The sequence below is a fragment of the Mauremys reevesii genome, linkage group 22 (genome assembly GCF_016161935.1).
Source record: "Mauremys reevesii isolate NIE-2019 linkage group 22, ASM1616193v1, whole genome shotgun sequence".
In the NCBI taxonomy this organism is placed as follows: domain Eukaryota; kingdom Metazoa; phylum Chordata; order Testudines; family Geoemydidae; genus Mauremys; species Mauremys reevesii.
Window position 1 is genome coordinate 1,465,727 of NC_052644.1, and position 17,932 is coordinate 1,483,658.

General features: G+C 65.8%; 1 protein-coding gene across 12 annotated transcripts in view; it reads left to right on the plus strand.

Annotated features, from left to right (window-relative positions):
• The window catches only part of SIPA1L3 (signal induced proliferation associated 1 like 3), a 111,911-nt gene extending 97,062 nt beyond the window's left edge, over positions 1–14,849 (plus strand). For 7 of the 12 annotated variants that reach the window (XM_039510213.1, XM_039510212.1, XM_039510210.1 and 4 more), the window contains 9 exons: positions 1,473–1,591; positions 2,398–2,783; positions 4,531–4,752; positions 6,514–6,676; positions 7,006–7,207; positions 8,269–8,412; positions 11,900–12,011; positions 12,500–12,581; positions 12,848–14,849. In XM_039510213.1, coding sequence (XP_039366147.1) covers positions 1,473–1,591; positions 2,398–2,783; positions 4,531–4,752; positions 6,514–6,676; positions 7,006–7,207; positions 8,269–8,412; positions 11,900–12,011; positions 12,500–12,581; positions 12,848–12,994 — 1,577 coding nt within the window. In that variant the 3' untranslated portion in view covers positions 12,995–14,849. Of the gene's footprint in view, positions 1–1,472; positions 1,592–2,397; positions 2,784–4,530; positions 4,753–6,513; positions 6,677–7,005; positions 7,208–8,268; positions 8,413–11,899; positions 12,012–12,499; positions 12,582–12,847 lie in introns of those variants that run through there. The other 5 variants (XR_005590568.1, XR_005590567.1, XR_005590569.1 and 2 more) reach the window with 5 other exon arrangements.
• Positions 14,850–17,932: the final 3,083 nt, after the last annotated feature.

The following is a 17,932-nucleotide window of genomic DNA, read 5'->3' on the forward strand; positions in this document are numbered from 1 at the left end:
CCCACCCACCAATTTGGGGGCAGTCATTTCCAGCTCCACGTGGTCTGTTTTTAGACGGTGATGGTGATGTTAACCCGGTCCACGAGGCACTCGTGTGGTGGCAGTTTGCACTGGCTCGGTCTCTGTCGGGTTTTCTTGCCCTTGTTCATGACGTTTGTTACTGAAGCCTATTTTCCGTTGTTCATTCCCCAGCGGCCAGAAGGTCTAGGCACTGGGACCTCTTGTGAACTCTCCCAGGCTGCTTACAGTTGAGCTCCCAGTGACTGTGTAGGCCCAGTTATCAGCAGAGGTCAGGGCCTCCCTTGTACCGACGCTGCTGAGCCCGTGAAACACAGCGGGAGGAGAACAGCCCAGAGAGGCAGGTCATGGGCCGAGGTGGGAGTCCTGGCTGCCTGGCCACCCCACTCCTCCTGAGTCAGACACCAGAACCTACCGGATCCAGCCGGACTCCGCAGCTGTTGTGGCTGGCAGGAAAGCTGCCCCCGAGGGGCTGGAGCTGTTGGAGTTCTCCATGTGCCCGTCAGTAACAGGGAGTTAGGACTGGATTGGTTCCCCCTTGACGGGGGCTGTTTTGTGGCGGATGGTTCACCCCTGGCTGAGCCGCCCTTTGCTCAAGGCTTGGCCGCGGTATCCGGGGAGGCGCTGGGCCGCCACTTGATGTGCCCAGGCTCGCTGGGCACAGGTGGTTTGGGGGCCAGGTGGAGGTGCCAAGCTCTGCCTTGTGAGCAGGGGTCTCCGACTGGCCACTCAGCCCTGACTCACGGGACGTCTCAATCTGTCCGGGGCACATTTTCCAAGCGCCCGGGTGACTTAGGCTCCTCCCTGCATGTTTAGGTGGCTGTCACCTGGGCACTTTGAAAATGTTCCCCTCTCCGCGTCCCCGCTCTTCCCCACCCTCAGGTGGTGAGCCAAGGAGCAGGCTCACGTTAGTGAGGCTGGGGGGTTGCAGGAACGAGCCATAGCCCCACTCAGCGTGAAGGGGAGACCGAGACAAGCCCTTGGAACAGACACGGGGAGCAGCCGCACACGGCTGGTCTGTATCAGCAACAGGAGAGCAAGAGGGGGATTATGAACAAAGCAAAATCCCTCTGACCAGCCACCATCTGGCTAAGGCAGCACAGCTGTGAGCGCACCAGCTCGGAGCACCCGCCGGCAGGCTCTGGCGCGGCCCTGGCGGGCTCGCTCCCTGGGAGGGTCCCCCCGCGGTATGGCTCAGGGTGCGGCTCGGCGGGGATTTCTCTGGAAAGCCCTGTGCGCGGCTGGGAAGTAGCATCGGTGGTGAGCGGGAGAGCCCGGTGCTGCGTTAATGGGGGCTGGGCTGGGCGAGCAGGGCCCTGGGGGCTCCGATTGCAGGGGCCGATGTTCTAGCCATGGCTAATGACCAGCTCCCTAAAGCTGTTGGTGGGTGCGCTGGGATCCAGGCAGCCGCTGTGCGTGTGGTTCCTGACGGGCGCGGTGGTGGATTGTTGCAGAGCCCCTGTGGCACGTGCCGGTGCCGTCCAGGCTCCCTGCTGCGACCGGGACCAGCCTGAGCAAGCGGCCCAGCAGACAGGAGCTGGCAGGAAAGGATTCTCCCAGCCGGCCTTGCAGAGTGAGTGGAGCTAGGCCCCGGCCCCGGCCACGGGGGGCAGCGCCCTGCCTGGGAGCTGTTCCAGCATGCAAGCCCCTCCCTCCGCCCCACTCCTGCCCCAGCCCCGGTGAGCTGCGGGGGCGTCCTGGCTCTCCCCGGTTCGTAGGGGCCTAGCCCGAGGGGAGGCGACTGCACGGGGGCAGATACCCCAGGAAGCTGAGCCCGCGTGTCAGCGTCTGCCCCCAGCTGAAGGGGAGCTGAGTCTGGGAGCTGTTCTGGGGGTGGCGGCCAGGCAGAAAGCGCTGCCCCAGGCTGTGTGGTCAGCATGGGTCCCAGCACTGCGCTGCGACCTGAGAACAACACCGCCCTGAGCGCGGCTCCGGGAGCGTTCGGCGCCGGGGCAGAGCCCGTCACTGGTCCAGTTAGACCCATTTGTCAGCAGGAGAGGCGCTGCAAGCACCGCGGCTGAGCAGTGGAGCCGCTCGGCTCTGCTCCATCGCATCCCCAAAGCGGGCCGGCCTCCCCTGCCCCGTCGCTGCAGCGTATTCTGGGCACGGCTGTTGTCTAACCCGCCGGGCACAGCCGTCCTGCTGCGGGCGATGCTTCCGAGCACCCCGTCCCCATGATCTCCCCAGCGAGCGCACTGCTGCTAGTCTGTGTGCCCGTGAACTCAGACATGGCCCCAGCCGACTCGCTGGGCTGCACCCGCCTGCCCCAGCCCCTGAAAGGGCCCCAGCCCCCCGGCTCTCCCGAGGGGCTCCCCGGCTGGAGAAGGCTGGGCAGGGCTCAGCCCCCGGTGGAGGCCGATCTCCAGTGACCCTTGGCAGGGCTCTTTGCAGGGTGAGGCTCCGTACTCCAGCCACTCCAGCAGCAACACGCTGTCCAGCAGCGCCTCCAGCCGGCACAGTGACGAGCGCTGGTCTGACGCGCCCGACCCCGCCGAGGGCGAGCCAGACCCCGTCTGCAAGGGGGGCTCCAGCGACAGCGGCATTGACACCACGCTCTACGCCAAGCCCTCCCGCCTGGGGCCGCCCCAAGCCCTGCCGGGCTCTGCCCACTACGAGAGCGGGGGCAAGAGGAGGGAGCCTTCGCCCGCCGTCAGCTCGGGCAGCCAGAGCCGAGGCTACCGGCCCAAGATGTACCCAACGGGGGCCAGCGCGGCCGGGCCTGCCGCAGCCCCCAGCCATGGCAGTGAGCTCTTCAAGCAGCCAAGGTAACCCGGCCTGTGCAGCCCGGAGCACTGGGGGTGGGGCTGGGAGGGAAGCAGGGGAACCCCCCCACCACCACCACCAGTGATGGGAAGGCTCCAGGGTCTGCTTGAGCTCTTGCTGGGAGGCCGACAGAGGCGGAAACTGGGGAAAAGCCAGTCCCCTGGCCAGCCACTTCCTCCCTCCGCCGGTGCTCGGAGCTGGGCAGCGTCTCCGGTCATGTGCTGTGCCAGTCTGGGTGAGAGACGCTGGCCCCGCGGGGGAGGTCTGAACACGCAGCAAAATCCCCAGAAACCTCCGAGAGGTAGAGGCCTGGCGGAAACGTAGCTCAGATCTGCTGAGTGATGTCCTGGTACCACTGCAAGGACGCTGCTTTCGTGCAGAGTCTGAGGCTCCGAGGTGCAGACGGGGATCTGTGTCCTCTGGACACCGGGTCTGCAGCCCTCTCTGTGGCCCGGCTTGGGGGAGGCGCTACGTCTGGCTGCCCTGCCGTGGGGCTGGAGGGCAAAGCCCAAAGCAGGTGCCTGGCCCTAGCGTCCTCCAGGTAACAGCCAGCACAGCGGAGCCCTCCTGCTGCTCAGCGGCAGCACCGGGCCCTGGAACGGCCCAGGCAGCTTTTGAAGGCGTTAGGTCCGTGCTGGAGAAATAGGATCCCCAGCTGGGGTAAATCGGCCCTAACTCCATCAAAGCCGGCAGGCCCTGGCACCTGAATGGACGAATCGTCTCTTGGGAGAGGCAAGGGGGGGCGTTCCCCTGCAGGCTGTGGGATGCCACGAAGAGAGAGCTGGCTCCTGGCACCCCTCTGGGGCACGGGCTGAAAGGGGAGCCGTGGCTTTGGGTGGTGACACTGTCCTGCCAGTCCCCAGGGTTCAGAACTCAAGAGCCTGGCCCCCCGAATCTTGGGCTTTCCAAACTGCTCCCTGCTGGGCTGGGTAGTCGCTCCTGGGGTGCCACTTTCAGGCCTTTCTCTGTAACCACCAAGGCACTGAACCTCCCAATCACATGACTCCAGCAGCTGGGCCCTAAGGGGCAAACGCCCCAAATCTCAAGAGCTGGCAACACCCTGCTTGTCAGCCAGTGCTCGTCTCCCCCCCGCCAGGTTTGCGATCTCAGCCGTGTTTACGGGGCACCGGATCTGTTCCACCAGAACAGCTCCTGCCCCAGCCCCGACTCCCTGCCAGGTCTGGGGTTTTACAGCCCTGGTGTTTGCTTGATTTCCTCTCAAGAGGGGCAGCTGGGAAAATGATTCTCTTCAAAGCACCGTTACCATCCCAGATCATAACTCCGAGCCAAATAGCCTTTACCCCTGATTCCCCCAGTGAGGAGTGATTTGGGGGTGCCCAGCTGGAGGCGCCTGTCCGGGGTCCCCATTTTCACAAGTCGGGCTTTCTGCCCCAGCCGAATCCCGGCCCCTTAGAGGGTCTCAGGTCCCTGCTCACAGCCGGTCAGACGTTCTCAGACAGGGCTGGCTTGTAAAGCGCCAGGGTCCCTTTAAATGCTCAGAGACTGGGCCCCGTGCTAGTCTCTGGCCCGAACCCAGCGCTGCCGTGGAGCAGCAGACTGGTAATCCCAACCCAGAAACTCCCGGGTTTGTACCGGGGGCGGTGTTTTAAAATGGGTGAGGAAAGGCTGCCCGGGGGCATCCCAGAGTGGCTTGTTCCCAGCCAGGGGCACTGGTGCTGCCTGAAGTCGGATTTCCGCCTGACCTGGAATTGATTTGCTTTCGTTTTGTTTGTTTGTTTTACTTTGTAGTAATTTCAGTTTGCGACAAGGCCGCCCTGCTCAGGGTTACAAAGCGCCCGTGGCTGAGACTCCCAGGCCCCCACACATGTCCCAGTCCAGCTCCTTCCAGCTGTCTGCCTCTGTCCCCAAATCCTTCTTTTCCAAACAGCCCAGCAGGAACAAGCCCGCGTCGGGGTGGAAGAGAGCCGAGGAGACCCCCACGAGACCCGTGGCCTTCACAGACCCGAAGAAGTAAGTGCTTCTCATTGAGCTGCCGGCTGGTGGGATGGGGCTGAGCAGAGCGCCAGGCGTGCGAGATCTCTGCCATGGCCAAGTCAATGGCACTCGAGCGGGAGCCTTCAGTAGCTTCTCGTCCGCTGCCTCGGTGCACGTCGGGCCGTGAGCTCTGAGCCGAGCCCGTCTGCATGCAGGAGCCGCGCTCGCTGCCAGCCGGTGCCCACCACCTCATTCCGCTCCCTGCCCCCAGCCTGGGCAGCTCGTGCTTGGCACCGGAGGGGGTGGGCATGGGCAGCCCCCCGCGGGCACCAGTGCAGGTCTGCAGCTGCTGCCAGCACATGGGACTGACTGCAGGGTGGGAGGAGCTGGAACGAGGGGTCTGAGTCTCCCCCGGCCCCCAGGCAGGAAGGCAGGAGGGCCCCTCTCCCAGGGCACGGGGAAAGGCTCTGGCGTCTCTGCGTGGGTAGCAGGATGCGCGCAAACCTGGCTGGTGCCAGCCCCCTCCAGCACCACGGGTGAGAGAGGATGGTGGCCATGTGCCTGCCCAGCGTGGCGCTGCCACCAGAGAGGCCACGGCTCCGTGTTTGCTCTGTGGCCTGCCATTGCCACCGCCCAGCTCAGCGCCCGGCCTGTCACCTAGCAGGGCTGGGGGTGACCCGGAGACGGAAGCTGTGGCCCCGTTCCTGGGGTTAGGGCCTTCCCCTCTCACTCGCAGGCCCCAGTCGTTCCCCTGCCTCCTGCAAAGGCTACTACACGGCGCAGCCGCTGGCCTCGCCTGGCTGCTCCCGCGCTGGCCAGGGCGGGAAAACCACCCCAGACAAGCCAGAATTGGGCCAGTCACTGCCTGGGCAGAGCTTTTCCTGCCCATCTCTGCCGGGCATCAGGAGGGGCCTGCCCCAGCTCGGGCTGTCGAATCACCACCCGTGAATCTCCTAATCAGACATGCCCAGCGGGGAGGGCGCTGGGCAGGGGGGAGCCCCACATCTCACCTGCTGTGACCTTTAGCAAGTCCCAGCTCTGTTCCTCAGTTTCCCTGCCTATCTCTGTGTTTGTCCAGACCGTGTGCTCCTTGGACTGTTGCACTGGTCCTGTGCACGGGGCCCCGATCTCAGATGGGGTCTGGGTGGCGCCCGGCCCGACGGGGCCCCGATCTCAGCCGGGGTCAGTGGGCGACGGGGCCCTGATCTCGGCCAGGGTCAGTGGGCGTCCGGCCCCCGATCTCGGCCGGGGTCAGTGGGTGTCGGGCCCCCGATCTCGGCCGGGGTCAGTGGGTGTCGGGCCCCCGATCTCGGCCGGGGTCAGTGGGCGGCGCCCGGCCCGACGGGGCCCCGATCTCGGCCGGGGTCAGTGGGCGGCGGGGCCCCGATCTCGGCCGGGGTCAGTGGGCACAGCTGTCCTACAAATAACTTGCACCGGGCAGAAGTTTGTGAGGAAAATGATTGTTTCCCTCGCTCCTGCGTGGGCTCGACGCTTTACAAATGGAGTCCCTGTTCCTGCCCCAGAGAGATGACGAGTGAAGCCCGAATCCAGCCGGAGCACTGGGGGAGGCAGGTTTCCGTAGGATTCAGAGGAGCAGGGGGTGGGGCTCTCCGGCCCGACAGAAGGGCTGGAAGCGCCCAGGGACTTTGGCAGGCAGACACCCCTCTCGCCTCGGGGCACCTGGTTCGGGCGGCCCCGTACCTACGGGCATTGACCATCCGGCCTGCCGTGCTCTTGGCTAATGGGGGCTGCTCCTGGAGCCGGTCTCTGAGCACGTCTCCCCCCACGCTGCTCTAGGCAAATCGACATGAACACCAAGAACGTCTTTGGGCAGCCCAGGCTGCGGGCGTCGCTCCGGGACCTGCGCTCCCCGCGCAAGAACTACAAGTCCACCATCGAGGACGACCTGAAGAAGCTCATCATTATGGACGGCTTGGGCCCGGAGCCAGAGAGAGCCATGGTGGGTGCAGGCCGACCGGGCGGGCCCCACAGCAGTGGTTGGGCTCCTGGGTTCTGTTCCCAGCTCTGGGCAGGGGGTGGGGGCTGGGGAGCCAGGACTCCTGGGTTCCATCCCCAGCTCTGTCACTTATCTAGTGGGTGACCTTGGGCGAATCCCTTCCCCGCTCTGTGCCTCAGTTTCCCCTCCCACATTGTACTATGAGCTCTTTGGGGCAGGAACAGGCTCTCACCCTGGTTCTGTGCCGTTCCCAGCCCCGGTCTCCGATGAGGCTTCTCGGTGCTGATAGTAACCCTGAGTTATAGCGGGAAGTAACTGTGTTTCTGCGACAGTCTCCGCAGAAGCCTCTCCAGCGAACGTTATCAGACGAGAGCCTGTGCAGTGGGCGGAGAGACGCCAGCTACGCCAACGCCACCTGCTTCGAACAGTCCCTGGCCAGTGACGTCCTCTTCACCAGCACCTACCCGTCCAACACGCTGCCCACCCGGCGGCAGCACCCGCAGCCGGGCAACGGGGGCCTCCCCGAGAAGAAATGTGAGTATGGCACAGGTCTCGGTTAGAGTGGGGGGCTGGCAGCCAGGACTCCTGGGTTTTCTGCTTGGCTCTGGGAGGGGAGTGGTTAGAGCAGGGGGGCTGGGAGCCAGGACTCCTGGGTTCTCTCCCTGGCTCTGAGAGGGGAGTGGGGTCTAGTGGTTAGAGCAGAGGGCTGGGAGCCAGGACTCCTGGGTTCTCTCCCCGGCTCTTGGAGGGGAGTGGACGCTAGTAGTTAGAGCAGGGGGGGCTGGGAGCCAGGGCTCCTGAGTTCTCCCCCTGACTCTGGGAGGGGAGTGGACGCTAGTAGTTAGAGCAGAGGGAGCTGGGAGCCAGGACTCCTGGGTTCTATGCCCAGCTCAGCCTGGCCTGCTGTGTGCCTCCAGCTGCGTCACTTCCCCTCGCTGTGAAAGGGGGCGGTGATGTACCGTGGTTGGGGGTCCCCAGGTGACGAATGTGAGAGAGATGCAGGGTAGCGTGTGACGTTGGTGCTGCCGCGGTCCCGGTTCGTCAGGAGCACGCGGGGGCCTGCCTGGCAGAGCGATGTCATGCGCTGCACATGTGCTTGTTAGCAGACGAGAGCTGGTTCTCCCCGCGGGCGGGCGCAGCTCCTCCTCTGGGAAGAGCCAGGGCGTCTCCACCCAGTCCTAGGCAGGTCTTCTTGAACCGTCACGGGACCGGCCTCTTCCTTCCCTCTCTCCCACGTGCCTCTGCCTGGACGTGTCATTGCACGTCGGTCCCTCCCCCCAGCGCTGGCCCGATTCCTGCGAGCGGCCGTGGGGCAGGGCCCCGCTGGCAGATCGCCCCAGGCACCACGTGGGGTGGGGTGTGCGGGGCTGGTCTGAGCACAGCCCCAGCGTCCGTTCCAGGAGCCGGGGGGGGGTTGGATCCAAGGGCTGGAGCATGTGGATGCTACAGACCAGCCCCAAGGTGCTAGCGGGGTGATTGGTTGACCCACAAGCTGGGGGTGCTCACCCCCAGGCTACGCTTTGCCCTGGGCGGGAGCTGGCAGCAGGGCACAGTGCTGCTCCGAGCATCCTCTGACCCCTCTGCTCTCCCCAAAGCCACCATCTCTGCCTCGGAGCTGTCACTGAGCGACGTGCGGGACCAGCCCACGAGACGCCTCGACCCGGGGCTCATGCCCCTGCCCGACACGGCAGCTGGCCTGGAATGGTCCAGCCTGGTCAACGCTGCGAAGGCCTACGAAGGTAGGAGCACCCCGGCGTCTGCAGAACGCTCGCTCCCGCGGCCAGGGAGCCGCGCCCGGCCAGCGCGGGGGGTGCCGCTGGCTGCCAGTTAGCCGAGCCGCGCCCTGCCAGCGCGGGGGGTGCCGCTGGCTGCCAGTTAGCCGAGCCGCGCCCTGCCAGCGCGGGGGGTGCCGCTGGCTGCCGGTTAGCTGAGCCGCACCGCGCCCTGCCAGCGCGGGGGGTGCCGCTGGCTGCCGGTTAGCCGCGCGCCCGCCAGCACAGGGGTGCCGCTGGCTGCCAGTTAGCCGAGCGCGCCCGCCAGTGTGGGGTGCCGCTGGCTGCCGGTTAGCCGCACCGCGCCCTGCCAGCGCGGGGGGTGCCGCTGGCTGCCGGTTAGCGGAGCCGCGCCCCGCCCGGCCAGCGCGGGGCGAGCCGATGGCTGCCGCGTAGCCGCACCGCGCCCGGCCAGCGCAGGGGGTGCGGCTGGCTGCCGGCTAGCCGCGCCCTGCCAGCGCGGGGGGTGCCGCTGGCTGCCGGTTAGCCGAGCCGCGCCCTGCCAGCGCGGGGGGTGCCGCTGGCTGCCGGTTAGCCGAGCCGCGCCCTGCCAGCGCGGGGGGTGCCGCTGGCTGCCGGTTAGCCGAGCCGCGCCCTGCCAGCTGCGGCGTGGGGAAAGTATTGCCCGGTTAATGGCCGCGAGAGGGAAACCGAGGCACGACCTCCCTTTGCAGGAGGCAACGGTGATTGATAGAGCTCTGAGAACGGAGCCAGGGGGGAGGTGCTGGAACTAGGGGTGCAGGGGGGGCTGCAGCACCCCCTGGCTTGAAGTGGTTTCCATCATATCCAGGGTTACAGTTCAGTTCAGTGGCTCTCAGCACCCCCACGGTACACGTGGTTCCAGCGCCCCGGGGCAGCAGGGCGGGACGTGCCGTGGGGGTTGCTGGGACAGTGACGGGAAGTGGGTATGAACGGGGGTTTCAAAGCCGCCTGGCTAACGTGCATCGTCTGTGCACCGTCCGTGAGTCTCCTCCCCAGGGGAGCTGCTGTCCCTTCGCTCATCTCTGCCACCCCTCCTAGCTCTGACTCAAAGCCAGGGAGCCCCAGGCCAGCGGGGCCGGGCCGAGTCCCTCCACGCTGTCCCCTGCCAGCTCAGCACTTGGTCAGTGCCCTCCAGAGGGAGGGGTGGGCAGGCCCCCAGGTTCAGCGGGAGCGGATTCCAAGGGGTCTCTTCGCCGGGCGGGTGATGGGCTCTCGGCCGTGGGGTGTCTGTAGGGTGGCACTGGGCGTGCGAGGAGGCCCCAGCTCTGTGCTGGGAGGGTTCCCTGGGCGCGGTGCTGCAGGAGCTTGGAGCAGCAGGGGTCCCGCTCACTGCTCGGATCCCCCGTTTCTGCCCCTAGGCCTCCCGGCCACGGGCGGGGCAGCAAGGGGCTGATGGCTTTACTGCTGCCCGTTACACTGGGATCCCGGGGCCCGTAACCCCAGCAGCGCGGCGGCTTCCCTGGGCCACGTGTCTGCGTCTGCCCAGCGCCTGGCGAAGGCTCCGTCTGCTCTCTGCCTCTGGGACGGCCACGCTCCCCCCGCAGGCCGTTGTTCGAATGGGGGCTGGGAGAGCGGGGGAAATCCAGAGGGGCCGGGGCCACTTCAAGTCCCCAAGAGCCTCGGTAGCCCGCGGGTACCTGGGCCTGGTGCAGTCGCCTGGGCCCGGCTCCTGCATCCTGCCGCCCTCGGAGCGGCCCAGAGGCGCCCTCATCCCATCCAGCAGCAGGAAGTGGAAGAGGCGGGAGGAGCCCAGCGGACGATGCGTGGGCAGTGCCCCCCTGGCTCTGGAAACGGGTGTCCTGCCGCTCTTGCAGCACACACGGGCGCCTTCCTTCGCCTGTCGCGGCGGGTGATCCACTGCCCCTTCGCACCGGGCCAGCTCCTACTCCTACCCCTCCCCTCCCTGGCCGGCTCCACCCAGTGCCCTGGAGCCGCGATGTGTCCGGACCTGTCGAATCTCCTGGCTGTGCGTCACGCTCACGTGGCTGGGAGCCCCACCCCGGGTTCTGGCAGGGCCGGGAGACGCACAGGAGCCCTTGTCGTGCGGCGCAGGGAGAAATACGGGTGCCCAGCACCCTGCTGTGACCGAGACCCCTCCCCAGGCAGGAGGCTGTTCCCCTGGCGCGGCGCCATGGTGAGTGTGGGGGACCTTGCGGTCCTGACTTGAGCAGCGCTGTTAGTGGTTAGAGCACAGAGCTGGGCCCCAGGAATTCTAGTCCCAGGGCTGGGCTCTGCTGTCCTCGAGTGCAATGGGGCCTGGTCGTGGGGGAGGGTGGGTCTGGTGCTGAGCGGTAGGTGGGGAGCAGGGCACAGCGTATCCATCGGCTCCCACGGCCCTTCTGCACTGCTGCCCCTCCCCACGGCCAGCGTCTGGGGGGTGGGGGGGTTTTGCTGGTGAGGTGCCTCCCCACGCTGCAACCCACGGGCTGTGCAGGGGGCAGTATCCAGAGTAGCCTGAAAAGCCCTCGGGTCCCCTCGCGCTGTGGGGTGAGCCACATCCCTGCTCCTCACCGTACTCAGCTGCCGACTCTAGATAACGCTGGGTCCAGCACGTCATCTCGCCTGTGACTTCCGCTGCCGCTCGCATTCCCAGGGAGCCGCGGCCTCGCCAGCATGGCAAAATGAACAGCCCCCGCTGGGCAGGGCTGCTAGCGAGGCCGAGGGGAGCTGTGTGCCGCGGGAGGCCGGCACTGGGAGCACAGGTGTGGCCGGGCCTTAGCCCCCGCGGATTCTCCCCGCCCTGTCTCTTCCCATCGCCCCCTTCCCGCAGTGAAGTGTACCGATCTGTGGGGGTGGGTGCCTGCTTCAGCCCCACACAAATACTGCCCCCGTGACCCCCGTTCCCAGGGAGCGGGAAGAGAGAGGCGTGTAGGGCAGCACAGCGAGCGTTTACTCTGGAAGGGGCTGCAGGTGTGTGAGGAGGGGACGGGCTCCATGGGCTGGGCGGGACAGGCCTGTGCCCGGTGGGTGTCCTGTGAGTGCTCGGCAGGCCTGCTGCAAGGGAGCCCGTGGAGACTGGCACCCCCAGGCCAGAGTCGTGGGGGCTCGTGCCGTGGGCCTTCCCCCCAGCTGCATTTGACGTGGTTCTGACTTTCCCGTGGTCTTTCGGCCGTGGCATGTCACCCTGCCTGGGAAAGAGTCCCAGCCCCAGCCGTGCAGCAGGAGTCACGCTGGCCGTTCCCGGAAGGGCCCGGTCTCTGCTCACAGACCCGCCAGGCGCCGCCGGCTGTGCTGCAGGACAGGGGCAGTCAGTGGGACTCCCCTCGGGCTGAGAAGCGAGGCTGGCAGGGCTGTGGGGGCCAGGCTGAGTCAGGCCGGGGGCGCTGGCTGGGAATTGGGCTCCGGGAGGAGCTCCTCTGCGACTCTGCCCTGGCTCCGCACACAGCTTTGTGCTCCGGCGAGGGCTGAGGCGGGCGGCGCGAGGGCCTGGGGCGTGGGCACGGCAAAGCACAGCCATTCCTTTGCCTTGCAGTGCAGAGAGCCGTCTCCCTCTTCTCCCTCAACGACTCAGCGCTGAGCCCCGAGGCCGCCCCCGCGCCCAGCCTGGAGAGACAGCCCACGCCCCGCACCACGCCCACCATGAGGTAAGCGGGGAGCCCACGGGAGCCTGGCTCCCGCCCCTCTGTTGTGTCCAGCAGCAGTTCGGGAAGCGAGCGCCCTCCAGGCTTGGGCTGCGGGCGAGGCTTCCTGGTGCAGTAACCCACCCACCCTGGCATGGCTCTCCATGGAGCTGGCGCTGCAGCCAGACGCCACGGGGCAGGGCGCTGTGGGGGAGCGGGGGGCGGACATGCAGCCTCAGCTGGCCTGCATGGGGGAGCCCCTGTCACGGCTGTGTCCTGACGCCCCAGGCGCAGAGGGGGGGGAGGAGCCTGAATCTGTGTGTGTCTGTAGGGCCGCGCCAGCGTTTCCTCCTTCCCCACAGCCTGGCCGGGGAGACTGTTCCCCTGCCCCGGTGCTGCCCGCAGCGCCCAGGGGCTGCATCAGGCCTCCGCAGCCCTGCCGGCTGCCCTTGCCTGCGCTGGGTCCCCGGCAGGCCCGCGAGACGCACTGACCCCTGTTTTCCCCTCCCCAGCGAGGAGCTGCCCCTGGACCTGACGGGGAAGGTGTGTCAGCTGGAGGCCATGCTGAAGCAGCTACACAGCGACCTGCAGAAAGTAAGGGGCTGCCCCCTTCCCCTCCTGTCGGCCCCACCGGGCACCCCCTTCTCTCTGCCACCGGGCAGCCTCTCAGAAAGCACCATCGGGCGGGAGTGTCTGTGCCCGGCGGCCAGGGGGCCTAGCGGCTTTGAGCCAGGACTGCTGGGTTCACTCCTTGCTCCCGTGTGCTGTGGAGCTTTGAGAAGGCTGGTGGCCCAGCGGGGGGGCTGGGGGTGGGGCTGGCTGCATCTGGGAGCTCTCCAAACACCCCCTCTCTCGCTCAGGAGAAGCAGGACAAGGTGGTGCTGCAGGCGGAGGTGGCCACTCTGCGCCAGAACAACCAGCGGCTGCAGGAGGAATCACAGACGGCCAGTGAGCAGCTGCGCAAGTTCGCCGAGATCTTCTCCAGCCCCGTGGGCAAGGAGCTGTGAGCTCCCCTCTCGGGCGCCAGATGCCACGCACACCCAGCATGGTACCAAGATCTCCAGCCCCATGGATAAGGAGCTGTGAGCTCCCCTCTCGGGCGCCAGGTGCCACGCACACCCAGCACGGTACCAAGATCTCCAGCCCCATGGATAAGGAGCTGTGAGCTCCCCTCTCGGGCGCCAGGTGCCACGCTCACCCAGCGCTGTACCGAGATCTCCAGCCCCGTGGGTAAGGAGCTGTGAGCTCCCCTCTCGGGCACCGGGTGCCACGCACACCCAGCACGGTACCGAGATCTCCAGCCCCGTGGATAAGGAGCTGTGAGTGCCCCTCTTGGGTGCCAGGTGCCACGCACACCCAGCACTGTACCGAGATCTCCAGCCCCGTGGGCAAGGAGCTGTGAGCTCCCCTCTCAGGCGCCAGGTGCCACGCTCACCCAGCGCTGTACCGAGATCTCCAGCCCCGTGGGCAAGGAGCTGTGAGCTCCCCTCTCAGGTGCCACGCTCACCCAGCGCTGTACCGAGATCTCCAGCCCCGTGGGTAAGGAGCTGTGAGCTCCCCTCTCGGGCACCGGGTGCCAGGTGCCACGCACACCCAGCACTGTACCGAGATCTCCAGCCCCGTGGATAAGGAGCTGTGAGTGCCCCTCTCGGGCGCCAGGTGCCACGCACACCCAGCGCTGTACCGAGATCTCCAGCCCCGTGGATAAGGAGCTGTGAGCTCCCCTCTCGGGCGCCAGGTGCCACGCACACCCAGCACTGTACCGAGATCTCCAGCCCCGTGGATAAGGAGCTGTGAGCTCCCCTCTCGGGCGCCAGGTGCCACGCACACCCAGCACTGTACCGAGATCTCCAGCCCCGTGGATAAGGAGCTGTGAGCTCCCCTCTTGGGTGCCAGGTGCCACGCACACCCAGCACTGTACCGAGATCTCCAGCCCCGTGGATAAGGAGCTGTGAGCTCCCCTCTCGGGCGCCAGGTGCCACGCACACCCAGCGCTGTACCGAGATCTCCAGCCCCGTGGATAAGGAGCTGTGAGTGCCCCTCTCGGGCGCCAGGTGCCATGCACACCCAGCACTGTACCGAGATCTCCAGCCCTGTGGGTAAGGAGCTGTGAGCTCCCCTCTCGGGCGCTGGGTGCCAGGTGCCACGCACACCCAGCGCTGTACCCCCGGGCTGCTGGCTGGGTGAGGGCAGCAGCAGAGCCCTGGGACGCGCTGGGGAAGCTGCTGATGTGCTGGGAGGGATCTGTCCTTGGAAGGTGCATCGCCGGCCCTTCCGCGCCTGCACCATGTCCCTGGCAGTGTGGGGCTAAACACGGGATTTCTGGTTCCGTATCCCTCCACACGGTGCCAGGGATCCGAGTCTGGTCTCTGCCCTGCCACCAGGATGTTCTTGGGGCGCCAATGCCAGACGTGGCAGCCTGTTAACGCTCATGCAAAGGGCGCTGCTGGGCACCTGGCTGGGACAGGGACTCCTCACCCTGCATCTCCCAGGACGACTAGCTCCTGGGGCGAACCTTGACTAATCCAGGGACTATCCCTGTGGAGTGACTTGATTCCAGCCCTTCTGCACTACGCTCTGACGGCCAGTTCCCAGGAGCGTCTGCCACGGACACAGCACGACGGAGCTGGGCAGGTCACTGACCGGTTCTGGTCAGAGCTGGCGGTGGGTTTTCTGGTGTACAAGAATTACAGGGGGGCTGTACCCGGACCGCAGAGAATTTAAAACTGGCCCCCGGCTGTGGAGAGCACTTCCTCAAAGCTAAATTATTTGCTAGCGAATGCAATGCTGAGAGCGGCTCAGGAAGTGCACATTGATTGCACTGGAAATGGTCTTTATAAAACACTATATTTGTATAAATGAGACTTTGTTTGTAAGACTTTTCTATGCGGTTTCTGTACCTGGCGCTAGGCCGCGAGGGGCATCGTTCGCTCCTCCCTGCATTCGCACCAGCCGAGAGGAGGCGCATGCGGCGGCGGGAGGGAATTCGCCTGCTCTCATGGCTAATTGGGTGAGTGATCCACTGGGGAGCGCTGCTTTGCCAGGGGCTGGGAGAGACGGGGGACCGGTGTCCGTCTTTCACCCCACAGCAGCTCCGCCTCTGGGCTTTGGTTTGCTAAACTGCTAGATCAGCACATGGCAGATGGGGTGACACACAGGCGCCCGCCGGGCTCAGGGGTGTGGGGGGAGTTAACGGGGATTTTCATCCCTCCTCGTCACTCTGCAGCAGGGCTGACCCCCCCGCCCTGTGCCCCACCCAAGGCAGCTGGAGCCTGGCTGCTGCTGCTGTCAGACCCATGGGGCAATGCAGTGACCGGGGGGGGGGGGCAGTGGGGGCTGTTGCACTGTAACAGACCTAACCCAGCCCCTTGGGGGGCGAGTGGCACCAGGCTGTCACGGGGTCCCCGGGCGCTGCTCTGGAGCTGCTCCCCACAAGGCCGGTCAGGACTCTGGGGAGCCTCCTCTCCCTCGGAGCAGCCTGTCTGCAGGGCAAGACGCTCCCACGGCTTCACCTCCTGGGTCTCTCCTGGGAGCATTCAGCATCCTCTGCCCCTCTGTGCGCTTCCCCCAGCGAGTCTGCCCAGGCGGGGTCCTGGGGGGGCCACAGCGTCCTGCCCCCCCACTGCGCAGTCAGACGTGACTCTCAGCCAGCCAGTAACACAGAGGTTTATTCGATGACAGGAACAGGGTCTAACACAGAGCTTGTAGGTACAGAGACCGGGACCCTTCAGCCAGGTTCATTCTGGGGGGCAGTGAGCCAGACCCCCACGTCTGCCCTCACTCCTCGTCCTCCGCCAGCTCCAGACTGCCCCCCCTCCAGCCCCTCCCCTCTGGGCTTTGTCTCTTTCCCAGGCCAGGAGGTCACCTGATCTTTGTTCCCCTTTAGCTATTCCCTTGCAGGGGGAAGGGCCCGGCCATTAGTTGCCAGGAGACAGAGTGTCGGCCATTTATGCACACTGGAGACTTAAGAAATGCACAGGGGAAACTGAGGCACCCACACAGTACTCAGAGGAAACATTAAGAACAGTCCCAGTTCGTCACATCTCTCCCCCCTTCGAGACCGAACTGAACAGGGTCATTTCAGCCAGTGACCGGGGGAAGTTCGAACCCACCCACGTTCCCAGGGATGCCCCAGCATCTCTCCCATTCCTTGGTGGGAGTTACATCAGGACAGTCCAGTCTCACACCCTCCCGCATGGGGGAAGGTTTATGTGGCCTGGGCCCTTTTGCCAGCCCAATACCCCTGGGGTTCAAACTGGGATTGGGCCTTTTCCCAGTGCTCCAGTTTGGAGGGCTGCAATTCAGGCTCTCTTGGTTAAGAGCCCCCAGCTTGACCTTGGCCACCCTCTGACCAGGTGTGTCTGTCACCTGCAGCTCGGCATCAGCCCCTTGCATTTGACGCCGCAACGTCGGAGGAGAGTGGTCAGTACACACAGTAAAGTGCGGCCCAAATGGATCCAGCTTCAGCTTTCCAAGGGCCTGTACCAGGGCCAGGCCTTTCTTCTCTGAGGCCGCAGAGTTCTGCTCCCGGGGCAGCAGCTTCGTGCTCCGGTACCCGATGGGGTGTCTCTCCCCCCCCAGCATCGGCGGCATCAGCACCGCGCCCAGCCCTGCGTCTGAGGCAGCGGTGACCACTGCAAAGGGCTTGGCAAAGTCTGGGTTTGCCAGATTTACTGGGCCCTGGATTAGAGCCTCCTTCAGTGCAGAGACCCTCTGGCCCTGCTGGGTCCAGCCCACCTCGTCTGGCTTCCCCCCTCACCTAGCTCAGGGATGGGGGCAGCGAGGGGGCTAACGTGGGGTGCAAACCTCCGGTAGAACCTCACCATCCTGATAAAGGCCTGGGCTTGTGTCGTGGTCTGGGGAATGGGCCAGTCTCTGATCACCTCCACCTCGCACTTTTCGGCTTTTACTGTCAGTCCCACCTCCTTGGGGCAGCCCAGCCCCTTCTTCACCTGGGACACCTGTTCCTCCCAGGTCTGGCTAAAGAGGCCCATGTCATCAGTGTCTGCCAGGGCCAGGTTCTCCATCCCCCTCAGCTTGTCTAGAATCCCCCCAGGCCTAGGCAGGGGGTCGGCATCGGACACCGTGATGGCTTTAAGCTTCTGATGGCCCCCACAAAACCAGATCATCCCGTCTCCCTTGGGGACCAGCCCCACGGGTGAGGCCTGTGGGCTGTTGAACGGTTGGATTCCATCTAAAGCCAGCAGGTCCTTGACCTCTCTCTCCAGGTTCTGGGCTGCTTTCCCAGTGACTCTGAACGGGGAACACCTGATGGGGAGATTGGCTCCCACCTCAGGGAAGAGATCCCCAGGGGGTCTGCCCCCTTCTCCTCCCAATCCTCCCCTTCCAGGTCCAGGGGCCCCCTCACTCTGCTCCCATCCAGCAGCTCGAGAGGGAAGAACCCTGTGGATTCCTGGGGCACCTCCAGCTGCCTCCCGATTCCCCCCAGTTCTACTTCCCCTTGGGGAGCCCATTCCCGGTACAGGAATCGCTTCCCCGCAGGACTCTGTCCCTGCAGCCTTCCCCAAGGGGGTTTGCAGCGCTGGGGCCAGCAAGTCCCCTCAGCTTCTCCAAGGAGGGATCCTTGCGCAGCTCGGTCTGGGATTCAGCTGCTGGGGCAGGGAGTGGGACCTGCTCCCCATCGCTGGCTGGGCCTGGGGTCACAGCCCCCCTGAACCCTGTCCCTGGTAGCTCCCTCCCTGCTGTGTAATCACTTCCCAGCAGCACGTCTGGACCAGGCAAACCTGGTTGGCAGCCGACCTGCCCTGCCTGGGGGTCCCCCCACTCAGCTGGGGTCTCAGCTCCCCCCGTGCTCAGCGCTGCCCTGGCTGTCCCCGTGGGGGCAGGCAGTGAGCTCTCTGCTCTGGTCACAGCCTCAGAGCCAGCGTGAGCCCCTCTCCGGTGTGCAGGGGGGCGGGGAGCATCTCTCCCTCCCCCTCAGCCCC